Source organism: Pieris napi, chromosome 8 (genome assembly GCF_905475465.1).
Source record: "Pieris napi chromosome 8, ilPieNapi1.2, whole genome shotgun sequence".
In the NCBI taxonomy this organism is placed as follows: Eukaryota; Metazoa; Arthropoda; class Insecta; order Lepidoptera; family Pieridae; genus Pieris; species Pieris napi.
Window position 1 is genome coordinate 3,432,075 of NC_062241.1, and position 23,741 is coordinate 3,455,815.

The 23,741-nt window shown below is 33.5% G+C and overlaps 3 protein-coding genes across 3 annotated transcripts in view; 2 read left to right on the forward strand and 1 right to left on the reverse strand.

Annotated features, from left to right (window-relative positions):
• The window catches only part of LOC125051708 (torso-like protein), a 47,871-nt gene extending 45,439 nt beyond the window's left edge, over positions 1-2,432 (forward strand). The window contains exon 7 of the mRNA XM_047652229.1: positions 1,085-2,432. Coding sequence (XP_047508185.1) covers positions 1,085-1,345 — 261 coding nt within the window. The 3' untranslated portion in view covers positions 1,346-2,432. The remainder of the gene's footprint in view (positions 1-1,084) is intronic.
• A 3,626-nt stretch (positions 2,433-6,058) lies between these two features.
• LOC125052034 (torso-like protein) lies at positions 6,059-10,590 on the forward strand. The gene is made up of 5 exons (XM_047652676.1): positions 6,059-6,323; positions 7,711-7,929; positions 8,858-9,152; positions 9,543-9,674; positions 10,158-10,590. Exons 1-5 carry the CDS (start codon positions 6,223-6,225, stop codon positions 10,416-10,418), a joined length of 1,008 nt encoding a protein of 335 aa, XP_047508632.1. The 5' UTR covers positions 6,059-6,222; the 3' UTR covers positions 10,419-10,590.
• Positions 10,591-13,851: 3,261 nt separating this feature from the next.
• Positions 13,852-23,079, reverse strand: LOC125051777 (tetratricopeptide repeat protein 5-like). The gene is made up of 8 exons (XM_047652333.1): positions 22,843-23,079; positions 22,192-22,324; positions 21,551-21,774; positions 21,029-21,328; positions 17,578-17,763; positions 16,427-16,605; positions 15,264-15,408; positions 13,852-14,869 (listed from the first exon to the last, which is right to left on the reverse strand). Exons 1-8 carry the CDS (start codon positions 22,909-22,911, stop codon positions 14,750-14,752), a joined length of 1,356 nt encoding a protein of 451 aa, XP_047508289.1. The 5' UTR covers positions 22,912-23,079; the 3' UTR covers positions 13,852-14,749.
• Positions 23,080-23,741: the final 662 nt, after the last annotated feature.

A 23,741-nucleotide genomic window follows, 5' to 3' on the forward strand; every position in this document is an offset into this window, starting at 1 on the left:
TAGCTCTTATGTCTGTGTTTACTTAGAGCTCATAGGAGTACCTGAAACGGGTAACAAAGTACTCTGAACTATAAAAATCTCGACTCATTGAATCAAGTTAATATATTGGATAAGGTATGCTGTCGTCCTGGTTTCTGCAGCACATTTCCTCGCAAGACGTACCTAGTCCCGTTCAGGGAGGAGGCCCGTTCAAGTGATGTATTTGATCGCGCCCTGCCGATGCTGGGTGGTACAGGGTGCAGCATGCTAGAAGAATTATTAAGATACGAAAAATAAATTTTACATGGCCAGTATTAGCTCTACTTATAAATTACAAATATGGTAGACCATAGACGATAGAATAAAGAAAAGAAGCTTATAACGCGAAAAATCCTCGAGTTCACGCCCAAATGTGAAAATAGTTTCAAAAGCGTGAATCTTGTCTATGCTCTCACTCCAGGTATTTGTGTTCTCTAGAACCGCATACTCTATGATCAAAGAGAGACTTAAAAGCTAGGGCGTGGCTGATATAACTGCTAAAGAGTTGGAAGGATATTTCTCGCCATGGCAGGCCAAGCATATTGGCCAGATCAAGGTATTTTGTGACGTCATTACACCACATTCACCACATTAACCATTCATCATCACTACTACACTCATACTTTTACCTAAACACTCATACTTTTACTTGATAAGTAAACACCAACATGTTGTTAATTTTAAATCAAAAGATATCGAAAGTTGGCTAGATGAGTTGAAGAAAGTTAACTTCATATGGATATCTATACGGTATGATTATACTGCACTGGTCAAACGAGGGCAGGCAGATAAGGCACTTCTGAGACCTGCTGATTTTCCAATTGTACTTCACCATCATGTGTTATATATGTAACATAATACTATCAAGTATTATAGCGGGTATCCGAACTCACGACGACAGTGTCGCACGCTTCATTTTCGGCAAATTTGCTTAGTATAAACCCAAAGACATCTTGCCAACTTACATGCCAGGATCGAAATGTATTTGAAAATCTTCCTTAACTGTAAGCTACTTTTGTTAATAGTATCTTTATATATATAAAATAATATCTATTTAATATTTCAGGTGGCGAGTGGAAATAAAACAGTGGAAAGTTGGGCGATGAAACGCCTCAGGGTACATTATTATATATTTTCGTACCCAAGTCTTTTAAAGCTGCACGGAGAACCGGCGCTTTTAAGAAATTTAGATACATTATTAGGAAATGAAGCCTTATTACAATTAGAATTAAAGACATTAGCGCCTGCTTTTAAAGACGCGCAAAAAAGAAAGTGGTTTGAAGAAGTGATAGACAATTATTTAAAATTGTGGGAGAGTAACATGTGATAGATATTTTAAAGGGCAGATTTTAAGATGAACTCCAACCATTCAGAACCTCGCATTTTCCGGCTCGATGGACCAAAATATTTCAATTCGAGATAAACTTTAAATTCTTACATATTAGATAAACTATGTAATGTTATACTTTGGTCAAATAAATATTAGAAGCTTGGAGTATCTTAAAATTTTACCCTTTAAATAGTGCTGACAAGAGTATTTTAGTTTATATTTGATTTATGAGAGAATGCTATATTTTTCTGTGATTGATCAATATTTATTTTTATAACGATTAATTTTCCACCAGTGTAAGTACAAACAATTATAGTTTTAATATTCGTCCATTATAAAGTACTGTATATTTTTGAAACCTTATACAAAAAAATTATTGCATTTGTATTTTTATATAAAGGCCAATTTGTATTTAAAATATATATTTCGTCGTCCTGATTGCATTTTATAAGGTTTGTTGATAAATATATTGTGATTCCTCTTTACAATGTTTATGAAGGTATAATCTAAAAGCGGTCACGTTCCTTACTACTACATTTTAACGTCATTTGCTTACTTAAGTGCGAACTTTAAAGTCAGAATATGGTCGTAAAATAATACCTGTTTTAAACAATTTTAAGAGTCAAAATTTAGGGCAACAAATGGTCTCTAGAGATTCTCTATATGTCGAAACTACGAACGAACTAAATTAGTCGAATCTCTCTTCGAAATTCTCTTTTAGCTCATCGTCTTACAAAGTATTTACGATGTAATGTAAAGAGACAGACTGTAGTTGGAAGAGCAATTAGACCAATTGTTTTTATAAAGAGGTAAATATAGGAATCGGTGACTATAAAATATTTTGTGGTTGGTGAAAGTTTTATTTGATTATCCGTTGCTGACGTGGCGGGAACCACATTTATTGTTACAAACAAAATATCGATAAATATGTATATTTAATTTTATAATTCAGATGTCTACTTATTTATTTTTTAATTTATTTTAACATGATCAAACACGATGCTGCATTTACAACCCAACAGTGTTCTTATTGTATTAAAATGTGTAAATATGTTAGTATGTAAGAATAAACATATTTTATGAATTTGATTTTATTTTATTCTATCTCGCAACAAATAAATAAGCTCGATTTATCAACTTAGTACAAAGTATATTTTATATAAACTAAAAACCGTCAAGCAATTTCAATATAAACCAAATACTGTACTACATATAAAGCATAATAATAATATGTATAGCCTTTATATTCCAAAATTCTGTGATCTGTGATCTTTAATATATTTCCAGTACAGTATATCTCGGCGTTCGGTGTGCCTCTTGGCAAAGGCCTGCTCTAACCCTTTCCATTGTCCTTTGCGACCCTTCTCCAGTTGTAGCCTGCTGATAATTTAACTTCATCTTCCCATCTTTTGCGTTGTCAGCCTCTTCTTCGTTTTCCGTCTCTAGGGTACAATTCCGTCAATATTTTGCTCCATTTTTCATGGGGGTTCCGTATACGACCCGTCTATCTCCATTTCGTTTGGTCTATCTTAGAATGTCTGTCACACCTGTTCTAGCTCTTATGTCTGTGTTTCTTTGCTTGTCATTGTTTTATTCTCAGCATGCTTCTTTCCGTGACACTTTGGCAGTGTGCTAGCATGTCCCTGTACTGGTTAGAGAAATATAAATCAATATAGATACTTCAAAATAAACCAACTTTACTCTTGTGGTGGAAGGAAGGAACTATTCCTCCGACCTAAAGAGAATCCATATGAATATATATGTTATCATCGCAGTCATTGTAGCCGTAGATGTCGCTAAAACCTCATTTCAATTCACAATATAACGCTGATAATGTACAATACTTCTATGAATGTTTGGTACTCTTATATCGTTTTGTTAATAACCTAAGGCACAAGATTTAGAATCTAGGCTTTCAGATTAACAAATTAAATAGCTAAGTATGTGAAAAGCGTGGTGGATTTTAACTAGTGAGAGAGGTCTGCTAAAAAACTAATCATAAATACGTTGAACATATTTTCTATAATACCATTGAGAATGTGGCCCTTATACATCCGCAAGTGATTTATACGAAATGAGGCCATTGAATCATAGACAAGTGTATTATCATAAAGTAAACTAACGCTGATACCGTGTCATTCAACTTTTACAGTAACCGCATTCCGCAAATATTTCGGCAAATGTGGGAAAAATTTGAGTGCCAGGAAGCATCGAAAATCAAATGTAATCTAATTGAAGCAACGACAGGCCATTAGGTGGCGCCGAACTTCGACCGACCGAGGCGAAACTAGCGGTTATGTACGAGTATCTATAGATTATAGAAAATCGTAATATACGTGATTCTTTTAAAACTTAACTTGACTCATATCCCATTATATTCAGGTTTTGATGTACCATTATAAAAAGAGACAAATAGTTCCTTAAACTATATAAGATTTCGCTTCTTGGATAAATAATTTCAAAGTATTGCGTAAGATTTAGGTTACTGAATAATTTATATTATATATGTACTAACACGCACAGAGACTATGTTTAATGTTAGAGCTAATGTATACATTCGCTGAAAATAACTGATACCTATTCCTTTCATATTTGTCGCACTTACACTTGGCTATTGTTACGTGTTTCCATCTCTTTCTTCATAGCGACATTAAGTACTCCGAAACGTGTTTTAATCATTGTGATTTCTTTATACAAATGACCATGAACCATTGGAACAAAATCACTAGTATTAATTCACTCGATAAAGTTCTTATGTTTTTTTAATATACATCCGTACGTACGTAGGTAAGTTTGTAACCCTTTCAGACGTTGGCTTCACATTTCTGCATAAGTTTCCAAGCAGGCTAGTAGGTACATCAGCGATTCTGATATTTCAATTCTCGTATTCTTCTGCGCGAGTAAATGTTAATTCTGGTCATAGAAAAACTATTGCACAGCCGAGTTGGAACTTGGAAAATATCACCTGAATGGACCTTAAAGTTGAGAAACCCTTCCGTAACCTCATATCCAACACTGTATTCTTGCAATAAAAATAATAAATCAGTATCACAACCTTTTTAGGTCTGGGCTTCAGATGTCTCTATCTGTTTCATGATCATTTGCCAATAGGCAAGTAGGTAATCCTGTACCTGACACACGCCGTCGACTTTTTGGGTCTAAGGCAAGCCTTCCTCATGATGTTTTCCTTCGCCGTACGAGCACCGTAAGCAACGAGCAAGTTAAACGTGCACATAGAAAGAAAGTCCATTGGTGCCCAGCCGGGGATCGAACCATAGGGAATAGAAACCGATAGGGCAACAAAATGTATCAATAACAAAGTTATATTAGTCTAAACTCTAGATATAATATTACGACTTATATACGAATCTATTTTATAGGTTGGTATATCTAATAAAAATACCCGATTTAGATAAGTTCGTGAAGATCAAAAGGTTATCGCAATACCAAGCATAAACGTGGAGCCTTGAAATTCGTTGCTTTTTATTAAATAGAACATTTTATTAGGTCGATATACTATAATTCTTATTCGAATCACACATTTACCGTGTTAAGTATTTCAACAAGTGTACATTGCGTGTGTGATAATTAATAACTATTGTATTATATTATAATATTAATGATTGAGTACGTAAGTTTGTCTATAGCATTGTAATTTTCATCAGAATAATGACACAAATTTTATTTTTACATTCATAGATTATAATTACATTACGCTGTGGTGATTGTGTGTGGAATTTCGACGACTCTGATTTTCACTTCTTTTTCGGACACTTAACTTTTACATAAAGAAAACAAACTATTTCTAATATTTGTATTTAAATTATAGGTGGCAGGAGGAGAAATGCAAAGGAAGAGTTAGAGAAAATTTCGAATCATATCGTTACCGAGAAAATTCAATCCATGCTCTGATTTCCATAAATTCGTGTTTGTACTTAATTTGGTATATCATGTGGACCTTGGCATTTATCATGAATAAGTCATAATCAAATGGATTTGTCCTTAACTACAGGAAACAACTACTTTATTTCTGCTTTATGCAACTGATCTGCACGCGAATTATCATTATATGGAAAAATATAACTCGGTGTCTTCGCCTGCATTAGTATTATATAAAAATGAGTTACTATATTCGAATGAAAATATATGTTTTTATGTGTAACATTTAGTGTAAAATTTCCAATACTAGGTACATTGATAATATATACTGATTGAACAATTATTCATAGACGTGTATTTATATGCAACAAAAATAAATTGTGGAGGAATGAATCTGGATCTAGATGGTCGAAGGATCTTCGACTAACTAGACTGGTCGGCCCGAACGCTCCAGTGGAGGTCGTGAAGTTGTGTATATGAATATCTTTAGCGATCGACATAACATTGATAGCTTTGATATATGACTTTCAGTGTCATATCCTCCAGACAATACAATACTTATAATAATAATAGCCTTTAATTCAGATACTTTTATAGTTAAACACGTTACTACTTCAATCCTCTTAGGTATCTGTCTGTGTGCCCTTGTTTGGCAACATCTCTGCCATGTACCTGGTGTTTATTATATTTGGTCTATCCACCTTCAAAGTTGTCTTCCTCTATTTCGTTTTCTGTACCATGGGCACCAGTTTAGGACTTTTTGCTCCACTTTTCCGTCCCGCGCAAATTTCACCTTTAGTTTATTTATTTATAGGAAACTTAACAATAGTTAAATTACCAAGTAAATCCGTACCAAACGCTCAGTGCAATGATACGGGCCTAATCTCTCGGGTCAAGTTCACACAATGTTTACACATTAGCAAATTGTTAAAAAATCTCAGTCAACGCCGCCTCGCGTGATTGTTAGCTTGTTAGTTTATTGTAGGTTGTTGATAATGTTATGGTTGTTAGTGCTTCTGTGTTGTGCTTTATGTGGCAGCGAGGAGGACTTAGGATATAGTCTTAGTATTGGAAACGCTATTGATGTGTTTGCGAAGTGAGTATCGTTCGTTCTCCACCTTAAGAAATTTGAAATCGCTGATAAACAAAGGGCTTGTCGAATTGTCAATCTCCAATGTTTTACTGATCGGCTTGATTCTATCTCTCTACGCAGAGACATTGCGTCTCTTTGCGTTTTCTATAAAGTGTGCTACGGTGAGTGTTCTGAAAATTTTTTTGGGTTGATCCCTCCTGCCTCGTTTCAACGCCGTACGAGCTGTATGAATTCATAAATTCATCAACATCACCTTTATGGCTGGAAGTCTTTCACAGTCCGTTTCACAAGGGATTTTCTTTTGCGAACTAGCGAACTGTGGAATCGAGTCCCGGTGGGGGATCTCTCTGAGAGATACGACCTCCAACTATTCAAAATTCCAGTGTCTTCTTCCCTCAAATGCCGGTAACGCACTCACAAAAAATGGGTAGACACCCATGGGGTACGATGACTGCCCTTTTTGGGCGTCCCCCAACAAACTGCTATATGTGGGGAAGCCATTGCGAGGCTCTTTCATTAAATAATAAAGATGTGACTGCGAGGCTAACTCGGAGATTCTTGGTTCGATTTCGAACTGTAATAGTTTCGGGATATAGTTCGCCACGAGTTGACCTACTAAAATTATTAAAGGAAGAAACGCATAAATGTGTCTGTTATGTTCCACAGGACTTTATAAAGGTTTAAATCTGTTCTTTGGGGTTTGACTAAACATGGGTTGCCCAGGGTAAGTGCATATATGTCGTACAACTTAAAGAAGTTAAGTTATCCAAGGAGTCCAAGTTGTACATAGATGGTATTACATGACCGCGACCGTCAATTGAACGTAAATACTACATACAATTTATGCATCTTTGTATGCACTAATTTGCATCCTATCCACGAGATTACAGCGCTTAAGTAGTGTTAAACATTTCTGTTATCAATATATCTGGATATTATTCTATGATCAAAAAAAGTTATTTCTATTTATTTAATTTTAATGTATGTAACATTTGACCTCAAAATACGTCAACCATAACTAGCGCAAATATGCTTCGGAAGATTTATATTGATAAAACAATTGTTTTAATTCAATCAGACCATAGTTAAGGTCATTTAAATATTTAAAATAACCTCGTAGTTAGGTCATTACAATGTTGAACGCCTAAAACAAATTTTCAGTTCAGACCAGACATTTTCTTAAAAGTCTATTTAATAGACTAGCTTACGCAATACTGATAAAATAATATTTTTATGTCAAGAAAAATCCGATGATGGATTGACATGATTCTTTAAAACAAAAAACGTCTCGTCTCGTTTCGAATCTAGAAAAATCTATATTTCGGTCAAATACTCCAGAAAATACAAATGCCACACGGGTTAAACTTACAATTTATTTATCGCTTTCTAGTTATGGCGACCTCTCCCAAGTCACGCAAGTAGTTTCAGCAGACTACGAAGATGAGGATTATGATCCCATAGAACCCTTTAGGGAGAAGAATATACGAGTGTTTGAAAACGTCAGTAGTATCATCACACCTGGCGATACAATGGTAAACATGAACCTCCATCTCTGTGAAACATTCGACGATCTTCTTCAAGTCTACTTCAAACACTTCCAAATAGAAGGGTATGATTTATTTTTAACTAGTTGCTGTTATATTGAATAAGTACCGTCCCGAAAAGCAGGTTTAGGTAATTTTAAATTTAACCGTTGGTCACCGTGACCACGCACGCTGTAAAGCACGCGAAACGTCGGTTAAATTTAAAATTATGTAAAATAATAATTATTGTAAATACATAACTTCAATCCGGTTAAAAATTGTTTTATTAAATGTGTAAAAGTTATGCCAATAAAAGACAATACTAGGTTTAGGTAACTAATTATTTGCCAGTTGAAGGTGTTTAGTTTTTCATATGTATATTATATATATATATATATTGCGATAGGAACGACACATACAACAGCTGGTATCTCAAAGCCTTCTCTGTGCGAATCTTTTTATTTATACTCTGATTTTTAAGTAGTTCCGTAGAATTCTGAAATTTCATAAGCGTTGCTACTAAAAAAGTTCTTTACTTAATCTTTACTTGTGTGTTTTTTACTATTTGTAAAGGAACATTATTACCACTCGCCGTTAAACCACTTTTAATGTGGAGCACCGCACTTAATAAAATGGATACATTACAATAAAATGTATGTATAAACTCAGATGTTCAGACTTGTATTGAAATTGAAAAATGTGCCCGGCCAATAATGATAGATAGCTGTCAGAATTTTACGGAATTAAAAATCTGAGTATAGACGTAAATCACCTAAAGGCTAGAATGACTGATTTTGGATCGTGGGTGTCCATGGGCTGCAGTAACTTTTCATGATCGTTGTTCATCAATCCAGAGACTTGTTTGCCCTCTTCTTCAACAAAAAACTCACAGCGTGTCTCCGCTCAGGCTCTTTCATGATTACATCAGGAATAGATATAGAATGCAAAGGCGATATGTCCGTTATTGTAATGAAATACATCCTGCATATTAATAATAATACATAATATTTTCAGTACAGACGTTCCGTGGAAGGCATTTTTAGGTGATTGGATTCCAGATGAAATTATGCGAGCATTCGGCATGGAGTACGATCCACGGCCAGACGACTGTTGCTACGTTCTCGTCACATTATCTAAAACTAAAAATTCCGTACGAATAAACACAGAACGGACCATTAAAGTGAAGGATTATGTATTTCGGGCGATTGAGCAGCTTAACGCGTCTGATGCGACGGATTTGAGACGGTTTATGAAGAGTTATGGCACGCATTACATCGACTCATACATAACTGGAAATTTTATTTATCAAGTGAGTATTGCTTGTACTGTTTCGTCGATTATTTGGTTTGTAAAATACTCTGGTCTTGCGTCGATAATAAGTCCTAATAGCGAGGCCAACTTCAAAATGACTTCATCGAAACTAAGTACAATAATGTCGTGATCATTTTTGGACGTAACAGAAAACCGCCGCTGCTGGATTGCTGTAAAGAAACGAATCCTTGCTATTAAACATGATGAGTGTAGCAGTTCTATGGATGTTTCTCATATATTTCTCTTGTGATTACTTTCTGTTATTATACGTATTTTAAGTCCAGCAATCCGAGGAGTCAGAACGAAGCTATTTTAATATGAAATTCATAGTACAATTAAGCTTTCAACATCCTGGATATAGTTTTGGTAATACTTTGTTAATTTTTAGGTTTTTAAGTATAAACGAAGTGGTTACAACACACTTAAGAATTTCATAAGATTACGAGAAAGAAGAAGGTCCAATTCGGATCTGAGGTTCTACTTTTCATCAATTTTTCTCAGACAAGTTGGGGATATTAGGGTAAGTGTTTCTCAAGTGTTATTAATTTTGTAGTTGTTTTAATAAAATAAAGTTGGGTATACATAAACCATGTAGCTAAATAAATATTGTTTTTAGTTAAGGTCATATTTTAACGATCAGATAGGATTTGAGATCACTATTAAAATTATGAGGCAGTTTGTATTTACGCTAGACGTTTAGGCGTTAAATATTTGTTTTGACCAGAATGGATCTTAGTAATCTAAAGTAAATAAATGATTATTATTATTAAGGTTAGTGAGGATATTTTTTTAAAGTTATTATAATAGTAAGCCCGGTAAAAAATTTGGGAACCCTTATTATGTTTAATATTAAGTAGGTAGGTGTACATTACATTAGGTACATTAGTCAAAAGCCATTTTTAAAAATCGGTTCGCGCGATGTTTTCATTCGCTGTAGGTTTTATTAGCGTTTCGAGCTAGCGTACAAAAAAAATAGTTTATTTATTTAGTTTTTATTTTACAGATTGCAAGTGGCAACAAGACAATAGAAAAATGGGCCCGAAAGAACTTGAGGGACAGTCAATATTTATTCTCCAGACCGAGTCTTCTCAGGCTTCATTACAACCGAAATTTAGCCTTTAAGCTCAACGAAATGATGGATAACGGGGCATTACTTAGTCTTAACTTGAAAACACTCAAACCGCTATTTAAAGATACATCTATAGGCGATAGATTCGTTGAAATAGTTGAAAATGACTTGAAATTATGGGAAGTGAATGCGTAAGAAATATGAGGAATAGAGAAAATCACAAATTTCTTTCTTACCACCAAGTATACACACGTGTACAGCAGACTCTCTACGTACATTTTAACAGGATGCTAAATTTATTATTGAATACCACGTAATCGCTATGCAACGTGTGCGCCGGCGCTGCGCATATTAAAATTGACAGTTTAATATATAATATAATTCACCCAATTGTTAGAGCTAAGGTTATGTATGTATATATATATAGTCTTATAAGGGTAATTTAAAAAAATAGGAATTATATATGTGAAAGTACAAAATACGAACCTACCTACTTATAAGATTTGCAGTATAATATGACGATTACATATTTTGTAAGATTCGCAAAGCTGTAGCTATTTTCCAAGGACGATTATGATAAAAACTACTTATTAATTTATTTTTGTATAATAAACTAAAAATTGAGTTAACATCAATCTACAATTAGAGATTATTTAACGGATGACTCTGAATACAGGTGTCAATATTGTAAGTATTGCGTCTTAATCTAGTTATTTTAAAACTTACCAGTTTAGTTATGTACTTAATATTTTATACTGACCTCCTTATTTAAAGTCTTAGCATTGTATTCATATAAGAGCTAATTTGTAGACGTGAGGAACCTATATATGTCGACTGATTTCATCGACCCTATAAAAAATGGGCTCATCTCTTATTGAAACAGAGTTGAAGCAAAGCGACGCGTCATGTTTTTCAACTGTAACGCGCGGCCGCGCGTCTTGAAAGCTCCAATCAGTTCAGAGACTTTTGTACATTCATGTATAGTGCTCGCTCCACAGTAAACAATTATACTCTGTTTTTCTTCTTCTAACTGCTTCGACTCTACGCCAGTATGAGTTGAGCCGAGGTTGAGTTGAGATTTCTATACGGTTTTGACACTCGGAATTCATTACCGCTATGACTGGACTTTAGAACCAAAACACGGTGTTACCGTTCACGTTTTGAGCTCACATAGTCATGTGGGACTTTAATATTATGTAAAATTAGGAAGAAAATTAATAATTTCGAAATAAAATCACGTAGCCACATCAAAGTCTTTTAATGTCACTAATGCATTTAGGTACAAACATGTAAAAAACAATTGTGCTATATACAGTATGCAGTATACAACTTCGCACAATTAAAAATACAAAGTCACGAAACTTATAGGCTTTGATTTAGAGCTCATTTCAGAAACAAATAACTTCTATACCGTCTATGGCGTAGTGGTTAACGCACGTTAGCCTAGAGATGATTTTCTGAAAGTTAATGCTTAAAGCATCAATTATAAAATTAGGCCGTGTAAAGACTCGTACGTTTTGATTTCTCCTTCTCTTAGAGTGAGATTCAGACACAAGATTTAGTGCGAACATATTAGTTCCAGTATGTTATTATACATTTCTGACATAAGGGAGTCGGACTTTGCGCTAAGTCTCCTTTCCGAGTCCCTTAGGAACAATGAACATGAGGCCCACACCTAGAATGTAAGTAAACCCTAAATCTTATTAAAATAGCTGTCTAATTTATTTATAAACTTTTGATAATGCTTAAGATTAGTTTGTGGCTTGAGATACATATTGGAATCTGGGCTTTGACCTATTAATGATTTAACAGGCACTATCTTTTGTCAAGTTATATTAAATATTAGCATATGAAAGCGAAGTACGTCCTGTGTTATGTTAAAGTTTTTTTCCATGCAGGCGAACTTAACTAACATTTATTAAATAAAATATATATTTTTACATTTATATAATAAATAAAATTATTAACATTATACAACAAGTAGTAGTTTTATAATTATTACAATATAGGTAAAACCATATTTAATATAAAAATTTAAACAAAAAATAGAGATTCATTCGAATAAGGTTGTAATAGATCCTTAAAAGTTTTGTTAGACAATTCTACCCACAGTAGCATTAATGCTATTTAGTTTTGTGGGTAGCTTCAAATTCCCATAATATCTATGGGGAAATCACATTTCTAAGTCAGTTTCATTCATATTATATGGTGAAACCTACCATTCAGAACAATTCTGGTTTCTCCAAACTTTCTCCAGACTTCAATTTGCCTTCTGCTTTAAACGACGCATCCATTCTTACTATACAAAGGCTAAGTATACTATCGTTTACGCCCAACAACTTCTCAGTTCCACCCTGTCACCGTATTTACATAATAAGTGTAAATATAGTATTACGACAAACACTATTCTATGATGTGTATCGAATATATTTACAAAAGTATCAGAATGAAAATTTGTACGGCTATCAGATAATCATTAAGAGCGTCCTTCCCCGTCCAAAAACGGCAACGCGAGCATGGCCAAAAGCTCGTTGTTTCATCCAGCGCAGTGTCAGAACAAGAGGTAAAGCGAAAAGAGATAGCATAGATAGATAGCGAGTCATAAAAATGGCTAACAAGCAAGTGAGAACGCGATAACATTGAAAGAAAAATAGTGTGCGGAAATTTCTTAAAACTTGTTCCAAGAAACACTTGTTTTTTCGTAAGCCTTACAAGATTATGAAAAATAAGGAACTTCGTTCCAAAAAGTTTTACATTTAGAAACTCCATTACATTTGCAAGGTTTCTATGCAAATATTTCTTTCCGGTTACAATTAATGAGTACATTATAAACGCCCAAACTTCATATAAAATTTGTGCAAAAAGGCTGATTTTTGGAGGTTTGTACTGAATTTGTTTCTTAAAATTTTGATTTCGCGTTTTAATAGAGACCTAGATATAGTGCACAAGATGCCTATTAGTTCAAAAGTTTCAAAGAAATATCTGTTACAACGCCATAATCACGTACCGCCGCTCCGCGCACGGTTGGCCGCTCTTAAACCTATTAATGAATGTGTTGCGCTGTGTTATATTTTATGCATAATATCGATATTTGCCTTGATTATTTACAAATGCGACAATTCTTTTAAAATAAACATATAGACACATTTTCTGTGTTTTTTTGTCAATAATTTTGGGACTGCTTCTCTACTGTCTACGTGTACGTAGATACATTTTTGGAGTCTCACTTAGATTATGAATTATCATAGGTGAATCCTAAAGTAACACCAACTATAATTAACATTTAGTTTTGACACCTATTTTTTTAGAATACTTTATCCAAACACAATAAATTTGCGACAAATTATTAAAAAGCTACGATCACAGAAGGAAAATATTATTCAACCAAATTATCGAATATTTCCTACATACACCTAACAACAATTGCGATTCCATCGCCCGTCCAACACTAAAAACCTGTCTCAATTCGCTTAGCACCACCGATAGAACCAAAATACGCAATTTACTTGAAAAATCGCGTACTAAGGTTTTTCAGATCAGATTATAACAGCTGTTCTGTAACTCCAACAAAATCAAATAAAATGATCAATCAAATCAAAAATCTAATAAAATGTTAGATTTTTTTTTAATGGCTCTGGCACGATTTGTGCATTAGCCAGCGTCAAATATAGGACTTTTATAATTCGTGTCTTTTAGAAATTCGACCCTGTCCTCCATGTACGGTAAAAGGCACTCGCCCGGTACCGCACAACCCTCCCAAAGGCCGGGAACAAATTAAAATTAAAGTTTGCCCTCGAACCGGGAATCGAACCCGGTACCCCTCACCTAGCTGACAGATATATTTTGCAAGTTAAAGTAATGTTGTATCAATCTTGCTTTGTTGGTTATGCACTAATATCGTATAAAAGCGCATATTCCCGTAAATTCTTCAAGTTTTGACACATTTCAAACGCTACCTAACATTAATACTACGGGTTTGTGTAGAAATTACATCGTTCAACAGATATTGGACCTTATTTCTAAACAGGATGTTTTCTAATTGTTTAAATAAGTCCTATATGACATTATTAAATTATTTCGATTAATGTTAATTCGTTTTAGAAAATATGGTTGTTTCGCTCATTAAAGAACACAAAACTCTAATCTAGTTAGAGCTGTCAAAGCATTTTACACAAGTTTGACACATTTGCTCGTGTTCAAGACGAGGCTTGAGAAACGATTCGTAATACGTAATGTATCACCAACTAAATTATATTTCAATAGTCTTTTGTTAATTTAAATGTCCATATCGCCATTCTCATATGTATAATTAACCAATATTGTATAATTTCGTTCGTTTACTGTCACAACACCAGCACAACTCTTTACCAAGTAAAGACAAGCTCAAAAGTGCATAATTTTATAAAATTCTGGTACAAGTTCAACCCTATCACTCCACTTTGAAAACGGCTAATTCAAAGTATCCAGTATTGCTATCTCTCTCGCACCTACGTCAATCGGCCTTGCGAGAAGAAAGCAGATAGACGTCAGTGCATCTCGTACGTACTAGAGACGCGCGTGCCCGCAATTTGCGCACGCTCCACGCGACGTCCATTGACGAATAACTTCATTGGATTATTAACACGAATCGACTGGAAAACGTATTTCTGAAACAAATTATTAATAAATTAATTAAATATGATTGATGTACGAAAATTATTCATATTACGAAGAGCTCGTACGAATTTTACCGATGTCAGATTCTGACAGCTCAAACGCATATATATATATAAGATATATTATATCCCATTATTGAAAAAAAATAAGTCTAAATACACCATTTTAGTTTAAGTACTCATGTCTCTTTTTTACCCCGAGTAAACACAATTTGACAGAGAGAGACAAAGGAGTATTTTAGTTAATTAGACTGAGAAAGAGATTATTATAGATTTTAAATAACATTTTTATAACTCCCGTGTAACTACGCCAGGTTGCTCAACTTTTTTTATTTATTTATGGACATAAACGAAAGTTTTCTGACAAAAATGGAAAAGGATTTACCATTTCCGGTGTGACAACATTATGAGATTTCAAATTCGGCTCCGGGATGGCAACCCAGTCCCCAATGAGGGTGCCTTTCCCAGCTGCCCAATTGTATGCCGTTACTAACACACACTTCATACTGTCATCTATAATGGCGAAAGCGCTGAAATCCATACAAAAATAATTATCAAATTCATTATTTATCAAGCTTATTATAAAACGTGGACTATATTTAGTATAGTATTTTTATTACGTTACTATGGTTACCATTTTTTATATGGAAATAACACTAAAACGTGGTAACAAATATTCACGATGTTTAAAAGTATTCGAGTAACAAATGTAATTAAGAAGTTACATTAAAATTAGTCCGTTTATATTTGTTTTTTGAAATTTCAAATAAAAGTAGAATAGAAAGATTATAAATAGATAGCAAGTGTTACAACGCGAAACCATAGTGGTTTCACCAGGAATAAATCCCAGAACCTACAGACTAACATCTGTACCTGTACTGAAAATTATCGTGTTTTAACTATGTTCAACGAAACTCACGGAATGCCTCACCTAAAATTTTACCGAAAAGTCCTAATAACAAAATGACAGAAATGTAATTGTCAATGTCATTGTCAGAAGTGCCATGGGTTATATTTGTTTACGCGCCTTTATATAAAACGATACAACGACACACAGTAATAAATATAATGGCTGATAAGATTGATTGATTGGCTGGAGAGCTTTTCCAGGCAACCCGTGCTTAGGGAGCGTTCAAGTATTACGTAACGAATTTTGGGAGGGGGGGGATCCTTTTGTAAAACGTTACGATGCGGGGCGGGGATTGAATTACGCGTTATCGTTAATATTATTTTCTACTTACACCACATAATAGTCACTAGTTGATCACGAAACGTTTTACTAGACTTGGGTACTGAAAAACGTTACGGCGAGTTCATGGGGGGGGGGGTCAATAATCTCCAAAAATTGCGTTACGTAATACTTGAACGCTCCCTAATAGGAAAGAAGAAACTAAAGTGACTTTAACTATAATAATATATAAATCCCTGCACTTCAACAATCATGGAATAGAGAGAGATAGACAATAGGTGCTTCATATGAGATATTCAAGATAATAGAGAGGGGACTAATTGAATGACTTTATAGGTTCTAAAGAATATTATACTTACAAGGGCACTGCATTCTCGCTATGTATGGAGCCGACCACGCGTCCCAAGATCACTTTGTTCTCATTGGGACCCTCTTGTAGAGCATTTATTCTTACCAACTCGAGGTTAACATCTCGCCTCCCTCCAAGGGTCACGAATTGGTCAGGCAAGTAGTCTCCTAACATCTTTTTGTCCATAGACTGAAAATAAAAATTTGTCATATAATTTAATTTCACAAAAAGGTAGCATGTGTAATTTTAGTAATAATAAAAAAATGTGTTTAATAGTTATTTCTATATTTTTTTTGTTTTTTTTTATATTATTTACACAACCTTTGTGTAATAATACAATTTATTTACATTACTATCGCATGTTGTATAGCTGTGTGGGTAGTTATACAAAAATATTCCAATGCCATAATATTTCCGTGAAAAGAGTGGTAATAGATTATTACGTTCTAGACATTCGTCAAAATGTGCCGTCGTAATGTTCGCTTACTGTGCCGTCCATAATCATGTAATAAAAAATAGTCCGTAATTTGAACAGTAAAACCATCGTAAAACGCTTTTGCTCTTCAGTATCATTAGATAAACTACTGTGACGTACATTTAGTTATTTTTTAACTATTTACACTAAATACATAACATAATGTTTAAATCGTAAAATAGAATAGCTTTCATTTGATATATACTGGGTGGCGCAAAAGTACTGGCACTAAAAAAATTTGTTTATTTTTTTATATGACATTTCCTGTCATTCTGTTGTTGAAAATTGTGTAGTGAACAAATGTTAAATACACTGAAAATAAACATGGACCGTTTTACTCCCCAAGAACGTGGAATAATCGTGTCAATGTTCTTACGGAATAATTCATCAGTGATAAAAACACAACGTGAATTTCGTCGACGATTTCCCCACCGTCCAAAAAATAAACAAATTTTCTTTAGTGCCAGAACTTTTGCGCCACCCAGTATAATTGTATATGTTATGTACTTAGTATCCTAGTAATAATAGCCTGAAAAAAAATTGATTTAACGACTTTGCTACCCGTCAAGAGATATGTTACGTGTCAACGCGCGTTACACAAGAGTTACTGATAACCAATCACAGCCAAACGAAACGATTTATCGTTTCGTCTTTCGTCCGTCCAACTAAGATCTAAGTATACCTACTTGTAGCATGTTAGCAAGGCGTTTGCCCTTAATCTTGCCACGTGTGCGCAGTAAATCAACAGCACTGGCCAAGAACTGTCGTAATTTTGTGCGCTCGCGATCCGGTGGCATCCATACAGGGTCAAGGTCACACGCCCTGTTAAACGTATCTAGGGCCTCAGTGTATTTCTCTTCGTACTTTAATGCCTGGAAATTGGAACAGTATTTATTGTAATCGTATTATTTATTTCGTACATGTGTAAGGGCTAGTTAATCTGAAATGAAATGAAATGAAATAGTTTATTCTTGCAAGTAGGACTATATAAATCACTTTTACAATGTCTTCCTAAACTAGATGAAGTCGACATTTCCTAACTGACTGCCCTGAGAAGAAATGTCGAAACAAACTCGGGGGTCTTGGTCTCTTTTATAGTCCAGATAATACAATAATAAATTAATAAGTTGGTGTAAACAAATGCAGAGTATTTACTGGACTGGTCTTTGGAAGAAAGAACCAGCTCGATCTGAGCAAGCCTGCGCCAGCAGACGGCTAGCATGCCCCGAATAGCTCAATCTAGTTCTTAGGGTAGGAAATTAAACACTCTAATGATGACTTGATCCACTATAATTCACTTCACTGATTTTACAATCTATTCTCTACTCCGACTCGACCATCCCACTTCGGGCAGATGTTCTAGTCAATTCGTAACAATTCGTAAACAACCGAACGAGTCAATTAGTAACTATTGCACATGCGCACTTGTAGCAAGATTCTTAAGAATATGTTCCATAAAAAATGTTTAGACTTTAATTAAATAAACGTTAAAAGCTAACACATTTTTAATTTGTTTAGTCATAAAAAGTAGGGAGGAGACGCAAACAGATGGATGTTTGTACATTGTGGTCTTGATATAAAGTTATAAAATGACTTGAAAATAATAATATAATTCAACTTTCTTAACAAAACGAAAAGGAGTTCTTAAAATATCATAATTATGTTTGTTTTTCGTTATCGAAATAGAATAGTCGGTTTTTATAATTCAAAGTTAAATCATTGAATTGGGTTAGTATTAAAATCATAATAAAAATACGTCTATAAATAAGATGTATTTATGTACCAAATACATCAAAGGCCCATAAACTAAAGATAATGGATGATAAATCCATTATTTATTGTGGTTTCAGCAACTTATATAATACAGTGGAATCTCTATAACTCCAATATCAAGAGAAATGCAAAAATATTCGAGTTAACGAGTTTTGACTTAACAAGAACTTCGAGATACATAATATTATGATTTAACTGCTAAAATTTCGACTTACAGAGGCGCGAATTCTAAGTGTATTTTTATATTGTATGCAATTAATTTATTTATTAATTGCACATGTACAAGACAAAAACAATAGATTAGAAGCCCCGAACCCGAAAATTTATTTTGGATGTTATTTCGGGCATTCCAAGTAAGACGTCATTATATTTTAATGACGACTTACGGAGACTCCGTAAGTCGTCATTAAAAAATAAAAAATAAAAGCCTTTTAAAATTCGAGTTACAAAGTCAAAAAAATTCGAGATACCGAGATTTAGGGGTTCAGCGGAAGGGAATGGCAGTTTTTTTCGTCTTACTGAGGATTTCGACTTAACGAGTTATAGAGATTCCACTGTATATAATAATAGTAATAATAACTTTACTTATGACAAAAGGGTTGTGACAGAATTCAGTTATGGCTAGTCCCCACACTAGGGAGGCCCTGTGTTGTGGGTAACTAGAAAACAATTATTCCGTGGTACATGTTTAAAACAGTTAAAGAAAAAATTGTGCTACAAATTAAGAATGAGTATTGTAAAAGTATTTATAAGTCACAAATAATAGCCATGATATTTAATTGGTTGTTTTAAATAATTTAATAGGCCTCAAAACTTGAACAACTGTGAAACATCCAATATGTCATGACATTAGCAGTAATAACCGATTCTATATTTAGTTTAGTACAAAAAATCAATATCCACCGCAATTGAGTTCTAAATAAATTATCATAGTACAGCCTTTGACAATTTTTAATATAGACCTGTATGAGGTTTCTTTTGGATTCAGAATTTAGAATAAGTAAGGCGAAATCTTCGGGTGGGCGTAAGATTATACTGGATTGGGCACATTTAATTTCACTTGGACTCGCTCTATTACATTACTGACTAAGCAATAGGATAATGTATCTATTATTTTACTTATGTGTATATATATAAATATATATAAAAAGAAAATGGTGTTCGTTTGAGGCTCTTTCACGCTTAAACCACTGATCGTATCGACATGAAACTACCACTATTCGATGCGAAATTTTTCCTGAATGGTTTATGGCTATTTATTTTTTTATTTCTGTTTTACTTTTATGAAAATTTATCCATACCTACGGACTTCACCGCGGAAACATTCGGGGAGGCTTCCTAGAACCTCTAAACGTCAACATCTGTTAAAAACTCGATTTTCGAAATATTTCAATTTTCTTAGCGGGAAGTTACAAAGAAGAATAATAAAAATATGAAAAAAAATAAAATAATGAAACATAAAATTTATTTTAATTCGTCCAGCAAAGCGGGCGCGAAATGGCTAGTATGTGTATATAGAACACTTCTAAAACATAAAAACCATTCGATTTTCGAATAAACCCAATATATTTCAACGATTTAAAAATGCTTTAGGTTCGGAAAGCTGAATAAATTTGTCTCTGTGACATTTAAATATTTTTGTATGAATTTCTATTCAAAACCATATAAGGAATTTTCATTTTTGGAAGCAGTCTTACTACCTCCAGTAAAATGCATCCATTGATTTATGCAGCAAAACTTTAAAATTAAAAAAAAATACACAACCTAATGTTGTGCTAGACATATGATAAACAGACTACATTACTTTATTTTTTTACTATAGGTGAGATATCCCTCAAAGGTATTAGGTAATCTCCCACTAACTAAAGAAAAAGGTGGTGAATTCGTGTTTGCTGCCTTCCTTTACATATGGAGCACAAACTTGGATTTTCAAAAACAAAACAAAAGCCAAAACTCGTTCGAGCCAGGGTGCGATAGATAGAAGTATTCTCGGAATTCAATTATGCGACAAAGATAAAAGTGAATATAGAAATACAAAAATAATTGATGCTGCACAACAAGCCGTACAACTTAAATGGAGATGGGCAGGACACGTAGCCCGATATACAGATGATAGATGGTCTAAAAGAGTAACCAAATAGACTGGTCCAAAAGGAAAAAAAACAAGGGCAGACCGATAAAGCGATATACCGATGGGATCAAAAAGGTAGGTGGAAAAAATTGGATGGCGATATCACAAGATAAAATAGGGTGGAAAAAGTTGGAGTATTCCTTCTCCCGAACAGGTTTTTTTAAATATCTATTTTTGTTAAATGTATGTCAATAAGGTGTGGATGAATAACGACTTATTGTTATTATACTTACAATAGCCTTATTATAGAACAAATCGGGTTGGCCTCTTGCGATTAGGTCTGTGTCGGCCTGTTTGTATGCACTCATGCATTGCTTTAAAATTGCCGGATCTTGTGACACTGTGAAATACTGGCAAAGGTAGGAATTGCCCAAAATTATCCAGGACTGACCATCTGCTGTATCTTGTGAAACGGCTTCTTTAGCATACTCAACACTTTTTAGTATCATTTGTGAAGCTTCACCATCTTTCTTTGTACCAGCTTCTTGCCGTAGTATTATGGAGAGGCAACGGAGTGATATTCTGTTTCTTTCCTACAAAAAGCTATAAATGACACACACAGGTTGAGGACACTAATGATAAGTAGTAGTCTCACAAAGATTTAGTCAAAGTTTTCATATAAAACTAATCAGTTTTTTTGACAAAAGCAGCATTTCTACAAATATCTGAGTTAAAATGCAGTATCTCTTATCATTGAAATCTACTTTTGCACGTTAATTATAAATGGATACTAAATTATATAAAATAATACATACATGTTTCAAGGCACCTTCAAAGCAAGCCCTGGCTTCTTTAACATTAATATTTTTCCAATAGCACTCTCCAAGTTCATTCCATGCTTCAACCATATGAGGGTTTAATTTAACAGCTTTACTCAAAGACTGACTAGCTCTTGCGTCATATTTAAGACTCACATTATAACATCTTCCTTTTAGGTATTGAAATTGGGCTCTAAGCGAAAATGGAATTTCAGTGTCCACTAAAAAAATATGAAAAAAGTCATAAGCATTAGACGGCCTAGCTCTGTTTTATCTATAGTTTAGGCTGACTTGGATTTGTATTTACCACCCCTGAGATTTGTTAGTTGGTTTTATAAGTAAAAAGTCAAAGGTCTTGAGTGATTCCTATTAAAGTCTTCTAATAAAGAGTTGAGAAACATAAAGAATTATAAGTGCGAAGTAGCTTATACTTATTTACTGGTTATATGGTATACTTCACAACTTATAATAATATAATAATGATATGAGATGAAAGGTAAAGACAATTGAATAAGACAATAAATATAAGAACATTAAGGAGATGCTATAATAAACCTAGGAAAAATTATTAACATATATAGAATACTTGTTATTTTATCAAAGGCAGACAAATTATCAATAGATTTTATTTATTTTACCATCAACACTTTCAAATTTTTCTATTAATTTGTCCTTTTTCTCTTCCACATATTTATTCTTATTTTTTGCCATTTCTATGGGATGATTCTCAAAGAACATATCACGATAAGAATATAATTCTTGTAACTCTTTCTGAAATTAAGATAATAATCAGGAGAATAAGATCCAATTATTTAGTAAATATTTGAAATTTCAGAAAAAATCTTCGGGTTTCTTGTTTAATGATAGAACTAATACTAACAATAGTAGGAGAATAGTAGTAGAAAGTAGTTACAGAGAACAATGAATGTGGAATCTGACCGGAATCTCTTTCTAACTGCACATAGGTATCTTATGGAAAGTTTAAGGCTTAATCTTGTATAAGCACCTATAAATTTGGATATTCACATTTTTTATAGATAAATTCCACTCTTTAAAAGCTTCGGTATGAAGTATTTTACATAAGAAAAATACGATTTGTGATTTCTATCATAAAAAACCTTTAAAGTAACATAAAAAAATGTTTATTAATGCTTGTATACATCTGTGTCTATATTTTGTGTATTGACTAACAACATGGCTGGATTTCTTAATTAATTATATGGAAATGGAAATGATCATGGTAAAATTTATATTGTATATGCAATAATTAAACAACATTGAATATTTACCGATAAATTTTCAATAAATTTATTCGCTTTGTCCACTGACACAGAATGTTCTTCACCCCCGTTAGCCATGTTTTTTTTTATAAGATAAGTGCAAAATAAAAGGCTTACAAAATTATCTAGACGTATATAATCGCACAATATTTTGAACAGTTTAAATTAAATAATAGATGACAATATTTTCTTGCAAGTTCCGACTTCCGATTTCGCGAGTAACGATTAACGAATACCGAATACCGATTACAATTTACAGAATTTACAGAATACAGTTGATATGATGACACTTGACTCGATAGAAGTCAAGTCAGCTATGAACTAACCCAGAACACTATTAGGTTAAATTTATCTAACAATCTGTGATTTGGGAACAATATTAATATAACAGACTATACCAAAAAATACAAGTCGAAATTCGAATTGATAATAAAAAATTGATAAAGAATAGGCCAGGTAAAGTATAAACTCTTATTTAGGAAAGTTTGTTTCGACTTTTTGAAATTACTGTTAATAACTACTTAGTCAGTGTAACTAACTGATTCTGAATCTTTGTATACAATAATATAATTCTAAAAATGAATAAATAAACGTTCGAGTCTCGGGAATTCCCCAACAATTATATTTTCTGCGTAGTGCTTCGAAGTTCGATCTGAAGTGAATTTAATCAGTCCTTGCTTCGAACTGAAGTGAATTTAATCAGTCCAAAACCGGATCGCATTCTTTACAATAATATATATTTCTTTAGCTGTAATAGTTTCACATACTTACTAAAATTATAAATTTCGTTTACAAGTGCGTAGTGGCAGCTCAAGTATATTTGAAAATATTAAGTCATTTAAGGGATATTTCTTCATATCTTAGTGCATAAAACTGTGAACTTGCAGATTGCAGTGAATACTAATAAT